This window comes from Oxyura jamaicensis, unplaced genomic scaffold (genome assembly GCF_011077185.1).
Source record: "Oxyura jamaicensis isolate SHBP4307 breed ruddy duck unplaced genomic scaffold, BPBGC_Ojam_1.0 oxyUn_random_OJ65671, whole genome shotgun sequence".
In the NCBI taxonomy this organism is placed as follows: domain Eukaryota; kingdom Metazoa; phylum Chordata; class Aves; order Anseriformes; family Anatidae; genus Oxyura; species Oxyura jamaicensis.
Genome location: NW_023307917.1, coordinates 1 through 7,639, shown reverse-complemented (window position 1 = coordinate 7,639; position 7,639 = coordinate 1). Strand labels below are relative to the sequence as shown.

The 7,639-nt window shown below is 50.5% G+C and overlaps 1 protein-coding gene and 1 non-coding gene across 2 annotated transcripts; both read left to right on the top strand.

Moving 5' to 3' along the window:
* The first annotated feature begins 400 nt into the window (after positions 1-400).
* On the top strand, positions 401-504 carry LOC118159037. Its single transcript, XR_004746976.1, has one exon. It is a non-coding gene; the product is annotated as a U6 spliceosomal RNA (small nuclear RNA).
* Positions 505-4,858: 4,354 nt separating this feature from the next.
* LOC118159035 (olfactory receptor 14A16-like) lies at positions 4,859-6,344 on the top strand. Its single transcript, XM_035313679.1, has 3 exons — positions 4,859-4,919; positions 5,431-5,589; positions 5,704-6,344. Exons 1-3 carry the CDS (start codon positions 4,859-4,861, stop codon positions 6,342-6,344), a joined length of 861 nt encoding a protein of 286 aa, XP_035169570.1.
* Positions 6,345-7,639: the final 1,295 nt, after the last annotated feature.

The following is a 7,639-nucleotide window of genomic DNA, read 5'->3' as shown; positions in this document are numbered from 1 at the left end:
CCCGTCCCAGGTGCAGGACTCGGCACTTGCTCTTGTTAAACTTCATGCAGTTGGTGATTGCCCAGATCTCCAATCTGTCCAGATCTCTCTGCTTTCCACCCTCAGCCAAGACTACAATTCCAATTTGGTCTCGTTGGCAAATTTGCTCAAAACACCTCTGTCCTTGTTTCAGTTAGGACAGAGTTATTTTTCCTCCTAGTAGCTGGTAGGGTGCTATGTTTTGGATTAAGATGAGAAGAGTGTTGATAACATGCTGATGTTTTAATTGTTGCAGAGCAATGTTTACACTAGGCCAAGGACTTTTCAGCTTCTTGTTCTGTCCTGTCAGTGGGCAGGCTGGGGGTGCAGCAAGAGCTGGGAGGGGTCAGACCCAGGACAGCTGATCCCAACTGGCCAAAGGGGTATTCCATACCATCTGACGTCATGCTAAACAACATATTGTTTAGATTAGCCTGGCCCCTGCACAAGGATGACATGCAAATTCGTGAAGCATTCCATATTTTTTTGGGGTGGCTACCCAGGGTGGGGGGCCGGCTGCTCAGGGTTGGGCTGGACATTGGTCAGTGGGTGGTGAGCAATTGCATTGTGCATCACTTGTTTGGTACATACTATTATTATTATTATTATTATTATTATTATTTCCTACTTTAATAAACTGTCTTTATCTCAACCCACAGGCTTCACTTTCCCATTTCTCTCCCCCATCCCAGAGAGGGAGGGGGAAGGGTGAGCAAACGGCTGTGTGGTGTTTAGCTGCCAGCTGGGTTAAACCACAGCAACCTCCTAGTCCTACATTCAAATCATTTATAAAAACATTGAAGAGGACATGCACTAAAATGGAGCCTTGAGGGACCCCACTAGTGACCAGCTGCCAGCCTGGTGCAGACCCATTTACCACAACCCTTGGAGCCCTGCCCATCAGCCAATTAGCTCACCATTGTATGATGTTTTGTTGAGTTGTATGCTGGACATTTTGTCCAGTAGGATGCTATGGGAAACTGTGTCAAAAGCCTTGCTGAAGTCCAAAAAGATCGCATCAGCTGGTTTCCTTGATCGACTAGATGGCTGATCTTATCATAAAAGGAAATCAAATTTCTTAGGCAGGAACCCCCCTCATGAACCCATGTTGGCTGGGACCAATGACTGCATTGTCCCCCAGGTGCGCTTCAATAACTTCAAGAATCATCTTCTCCATAATTTTACCAGGCACTGACATGAGGCTGACAGGCCTGTAATTGTCAGGGTCTTCTTTCTTGCCCTTCTTGAAAATGGGCACAACATTTGCCAGCTTCCAGTCTACCGGGACCTCTCCAGATTCCCAAGACCACTGAACAATAATTGAGAGAGGTCCTGTGATGACGTCAGCCAGCTCTAAGCACCCTGGGATGAATCCCATCTGGACCCATGGACTTGTATGGATCCAGGTGGAGCAGCAAATCCCACACACATTCAGGGTCAGTTGGGAGTTCATTCCCACTGTCATGGTCCTCCATCTCAGGGCGCTTGGGGTCGCGAAGCCTATCATCAGTGTTCAAGGCAGAGTCAAAGAAGGCATTAAACATCTCTGCTTTGCCTATGTCCTTGTCTGTGAGGAGGCCTTCCCCATCAAGTAGTGGACCTATGTTTTCTTTGGTCCTCCTTTTTCTGTTCTCATATTTAAAAAAGACCTTTTTATTGTCTCCCACAGACATGGCCAGCTTCAACACTAATTGGGCGTTGACCACATGAATTTTCTCCCTACGAATGCGAACCGTGTTCCTGTAGTCCTTCCACATTGCCTGACCCTGCTTCCAGCAGCCATACATTTTTTTTTTTTTTTTTTTTTTTGCCTAAGCTCCAGTAGAAGATCCCTGGTCAGCCAAGCTGGCCTGCTGCCCCACCTGCTTGACTTCCGATATTTTGGAATTGCCTGATCCTGTGCTTTTAGGAGGCATTGCTTAAAGACTGACCAGCACTGATGGATGCCAATGCCTTCAAAAGCAGCTTCCCAGGGGACCTTGCTAACTAGTTCCCTGAGCAGCCAGAAGACTGCTTTCCCCATATCCAGGGCTGAAGTTTTGGTGGCAGTTTTCCTTCTGTCACCAAAAATTTTAAACACAACCTCTTCATGGCCACTATGGCCGAGACGACCGCAAATTGTCACGTCTCCCACAAGACCCTCTGTGTTCTCCAGCAACAGATCTAGGAGGGCACCTTTCCTAGGTGGCTCCCTTAGCACCTGCACCAAGAAGTTATCATCGTGGTGCTTTAGGAACCTCCCGGACTTGCTCGTGTCAGCCGTGTGGTGATCCCAGTTGACATCTGGCAAGTTGAAGTCCCCCATAAGGACAAGGAGAGTTGATCTCAAGGCATCTCTCAGTTCTGCAAAGAATAATTCATCACCATTGTCATCCTGGCCAGGTGGTCTGTAATAGACTCCCACAACGACATCCCTTAATCCTTACCCAGAGGCTCTCAACATTACCATCACCACCCTGAAGTTCTACACCGTCCAGCCCCAGCTTCACGTACATCGCCACCCCTCCAACCTTGCCTACCCTGCCTGCCTCTCCTGAAGGTAATTCAAACCTGGATCTGATACCTGCATGCCAGAAAGAGCTGGTCAGGGATGTGATGATCCGTGTCAGCCCTGGCTGTCGTGACTCTGAAACTATGTAGTCTAGGAACCCAAGGGGTGTGAGGAAGGAGAATAAAGGACTTTTAGAGGGATTCTAAGTGAGGTACACACAAGTGCAGAACAGTGGTTGGACACCTCACAAGTTCTGTGCAGGGCGAATGAGGCCCTGAGGCTGGTGAACTCTTGTGGTCCTCAGTGGAAGAGAAGGCAGCCCTAGATAGCTGAGTGGACAAGGACCCCAGTTCTGTTGGTGGAGGTCCCAGCCACACCAGAGCCCTCAGCTATTCCCACCACAAGCTGTCCAATGCTTCTGCATGTCTGTGCTTGTTTCTCTGCAGATAACTCTTACATCACTTCAGAATAAGTGATAATACACCTTTTAGAAAGTACTATCCCTAGGTTACCCCTTCTCCATTATCTTTCGCTCACGTCTGGGGAGGAGAGAGAGATGCTATAGGAGAGATTTATATGATTTAGCCAACTTCCAAGGGACAGCTCCCAGATTAGTGACAAGGCACAAAGGGAGGCAACATTTTTAGGCAGTACACACTGACAAAGTGCCGATATCTATATTCCCAACCTCTAAAGTCCTAATGACTGCTAACCCGGACAACCTCTGGCACCTCAAATGTCAAATGGTGTTTGCATTTGAACAACTCACTGCTCTTCTCTATCTCCTGTAATTGCTGTGGGAACTTAGCTTATTTGTACATATCTGAACAGAGGTTAGAGAAATCCCAAACCGTGTGGGTTTGTGGCTGATATGGAAGGTTCTGGGCCCCTTTCAGGCCTAGGACATCAAACTCAAAATGAGACACATCAATTGACTCACTGTGATCAGTTCCCTCAGCTTGGGAAAATGTGATCCCCGCCAGTCACAGTCTGGGTGTCCTGCCTAAAAGTGGAAGGTGACAAGGTGGTCCTTTGATGAAACTTCTCCTGATAAGAGAAATGATAGTGCTGGAAGTAAGTGTCTCTCCTCAGCTGATGGAGGGAACATCAGGGATTGCTTCAGTCAGTTTCGAAGTCTATTTCCCTGGAGGCCCAGGGACTTGTCAAGAGATCCCTGTGCTGCTGAGCTGGGACGGGCTCCTGGACCCAAGGGGAGCTCCTGGCAAGCGGGCAGCACTGCAGAGAGACAGCTCTGCCCAGGAGCAGCTCCTCTGCACAGCACAGCAGGGCTGGGGGCACTGCCTGCAGGGGACAAGGGCAGCTGAGAGAAGGGAGGGAGATATTAAAGGCAGTGTGGAGGGGAGATGCTGAGAGCTCAGTGTGGGAGAATTCTTCACAGCTCTGAACAGGGTAAGTGTCTGTGAGGGCAGGCAGATGTGAGTATCCTAGAGGTCTCTTCTACAGCTGCCACTTCCATGGCTTATAGTCACCAGGGATGTGTGGCTCTAAAGTGGAGGAAAAGAAATTTCCTGGCGTATATACTGGCTTCTCCAGTGCAGAGGACAGGGAGGTTTCCTGCCTCAATGATTACCTGCTAAAGCTGTCAGAGGGACAGGGCATGAGGGTTCCATCTGTGGGGGCCAGCTGCAGGCTGTGCAGCTGGGGTGCAGGCAGGGGTGCCCAGGGCTGTGGTGCAGAGCAGGGTCCCTGCTGTGCCCCAGGGGCTGTGTGCTGGGGCAGGGCCTCTGCTGCCTGCCAGGCTCAGCACTCATCCTGCCCAGGGAGCTGCTAAGGGTACTGTGGGGTGAAGCTGCATGTGGAAGGAGCCCCCCCAACAGGGCAGGGGAGGGCAAGGTAGGGCGGGGTCCTGCTGCTGCCCAGAGGCTGCTGCCTGGGACAGCCTGCTCGCAGATCCACAGCACCCCAAGGACATATCTGGGGCAGGATCTTCATAGGGAAGGTCGAGACCTGCAGTACCTGAAGGGAAGACACTCTGGTGTATCTGCTTTCACTTTCATAACATGAAGAGCAGTCAGGGGGATGATATTGGTGTAGCAAGTTTTGTATCAGTGACCAAAGCTCCTAAAGCATTACTTTGAAAGAGATTTTTCTTCAGTGTTCTTCTGCTGCCCAGAGGTGTCTGTGTGGGTCAGGCTGCTGACAGTTGCACATGACACCCTGGGGGCTTTGGAGGGAGCTCTTCATAAGGAAGGTCAGAGCAAGGGATACTTCAAGGGAAGCATTCAGGCAGCTCCCTGCCAGGTCTGCAGTGCAGACACCTTCTCTGCAGTAACACCCCTGCTCTCCTCTGCCACCCAGCAAAGCCTCTGCCTTCAGGGCCTTTAGGGCATGAGCCACCTCCTCCTCAGCTGGACCTCCGGAAGAGGAGAGCCTGTGTCCTTCCTGCAAGGTGATACACAACAAAGAGGCTAAGAGTACCTGTCCTGCAGTGTCACTTCCACAGGTGCATGCAACCTTGGTAAGGTGAAAGCTTCCCTGCATGCCCATCTGCTTTTCGGTCTGTCAGCTGCTTAGAGCATTGTGGTATTCTTTCTTATTTCTCCACCTGTGCATGGGTCTCCTACTCTCTTTCTCTGGGGTGCAGGTGGGTTTAAACTTCTGTTTTGATAGAGTCTGTGGGGGCCCTGCCCTGAGGGTGTCTTCTTGGGAACAAGTACCCAAAGTCCATCTCAAATTGTCAGGCACACTGTCATTCAGTTGGGTGTGCTGGAGAACGAGATGACTTCTTCTTCACTCAGTTAAGGGAACGTTGAATTCTCTTCGAGAAGGAGGGGGTTTTGCTCAGAGAAGTCTGCCTAAATTGCCATTGTCTTTTCCTCTGGTGGCAGGTCCGCATGACCAGAGGCAGCAAATGTCCAACAGCAGCTTCCCCACTGAGTTCCTCCTCCTGCTATTTGCAGAAACGCGTCAGCTGCAGCTCCTGCACTTCGGGCTCTTCCGGGGCATCTACTTGGCTGCACTCCTGGGCAACGGCCTCATCCTCACAGCCATAGCCTGCGACCACCGCCTCCACACCCCCATGTACTTCTTCCTCCTCAACCTGTCTCTCCTTGACCTGGGCTCCATCTCCACCACTCTCCCCAAAGCCATGGCCAACTCCCTCTGGGACACCAGGACCATTTCCTTTTTGGGCTGTGCTACCCAGATATTAATCTTTGCTGTCTTTGTCACAGGAGAGTTTTTTCTCCTCACCATCATGGCTTGTGACCACTACATTACCATCTGCAAACCCCTGCATTATGGGACAATAATGGACAGCAGAACTTGTGTCAACATGACAGCAGCTGCCTGGGGCTGTACTATTCTCTATGCTGTGCTGCACACCGCCAATACCTTTACCCCCACCCTATGCCAAGGCAATGTCCTGGAGCAGTTCTTCTGTGATATTCCCCAGATCCTCAAGCTCTCCTGCTCTGATGCCTACCTAAGAGAGGTTCGGCTTCTTGTGGTTAGTTTCTGTATTGCATTTGTGTGTTTTGTTTTAATTCTTTTCTCCTATGTGCAGATCTTCAGGGCTGTGCTGAGGATCCCCTCAGAGCAGGGACGGAACAAAGCCTTTTCCACATGCCTTCCTCACCTGGCTGTGGTTTCCCTGTTCATCAGCACTGGCACATTTACCTACGTAAAGCCTCATTCCATGTCCTCTTCATCCCTGAATCTTTTGCTGGCAGTTTTGGACTCAGTGATACCTCCGGTACTGAACCCCATCATCTTCAGCATGAGGAACCAGGAGCTCAAGGATGCAGTGTCCAAAGTGATGACTGGGTGTTTTTCAAAAGGAATAAACTGCCTGTCTTCTGCATATCACTCGTAACTCATTACAGGCTAAGATTTTGGTGTTGTTGGTTGTTATTTTCTTACTTTTTTTTTTTGTTGTTGTTGTTGTTTGTTTGTTTGCTTGCTTATTTTTCTTTGCTTTTCTTGTGAAATTGTTGTCCACTAAGAAATGTCTTTGTTCATCCTGTGTGACGCAGAGACTTGTTGTCAACAAGGAGTCATGCTCTCTGTACTTAAGTAAAAACGTGACTCTGCAGTGCTTGCATGTATGAGATCCTTCCTCAGAGACCTGTGGTGGAGCTGCAGGGGCACTTGGCGGTGTGCAGAGGTGGAGGGGAAAGAGTTCTGTCACAGCAGCACTGCCAGGGAGCCTCAGTTTTGGTCTTGCCCAGGCTGCTCTCTTTCACCTCCCACACTCATTCGGAGCTGTTGTGTTGCTGTGAGGACTGATTGCTCTTGCTGCTTGCTCACCGTGCTGATGTGTGGTCATCCTTTCTCCACCTGATCTCTGGGACATGGGGTGTCCCAGGAGCAGAGCAGGGAGCTGTGTGTGTGCAGTGGTGCTGCCTGAGGAGCCCCGGGGGCGGGGGAGGGGTGCATTTAGAAGAGAATCTCCTGCAGATAGCAGCAGTAGAGACACTGTCACTGACCTCAAGTCCTGCATTTGCGCTTGTGGGGGCAGCCCAGCCTGGGCTGCTCTGCTGGGCTGGGCTGAGGAAAGGAAAGGGAGGTGTGGAGAGCTGGAGAGGGTCTGGGCTGGGCTGGCCTCCTGGGAGAGACAGGGAGGACCAGCAGAGCAGGGGCTGGGCTGGGCCCTTCTTCTCTGGACACCCTGGCAGATGCTGCCCCAGGGCAATGGTCCCAGAGCAGCACCTCACAACCAGAGTTCCCAGCACTGGGTTCTCGCCCCAGCTCACACAGGTGGTTTCTTCTTCAGGGACACTGAATGACAACACTAAGAGTCCATGGCTGTCTTGTCCATATGAGACTGCACATTTTGGGTGTGGTGAGATGAACCGGAGTGAGCTCAAGTGCCAGAAACTACTCCCTAAGGTTGCCATCATGTGCAGTGGGACAGAAAGTGTCTGAAGTCATCTTCTATTTGAAGTTATGGCCTGCAGGGAAAACAGCTCAATAAAGCAATGCTAGTCGTCATGATTTTCACACCACGTCCTTCTCTGTAGTTCTTAACATTCTCCAACAAGTATTCATTTCTTGATTCACTTTTCCACACAAAAGTGACTAAAGGCTATATGGGTAAACATGAGCTTGGACATGAGGGAGGCCTTCTGAAGCATGAGCTGGTTGGCAGGCAGAGTACCTGAGGGATTG

Excerpts from the sequence above, each read along its gene's own strand:
- LOC118159035 (XM_035313679.1), top strand. The coding sequence starts at position 4,859 with ATGAGCCACCTCCTCCTCAGCTGGACCTCCGGAAGAGGAGAGCCTGTG. Across the intron at positions 4,920-5,430 it reads GCCTGTGTCCTTCCTGCAAG|AAACGCGTCAGCTGCAGCTC; the intron begins GTGATACACAAC and ends TGCTATTTGCAG. Across the intron at positions 5,590-5,703 it reads CCTGTCTCTCCTTGACCTGG|GAGAGTTTTTTCTCCTCACC; the intron begins GCTCCATCTCCA and ends TCTTTGTCACAG.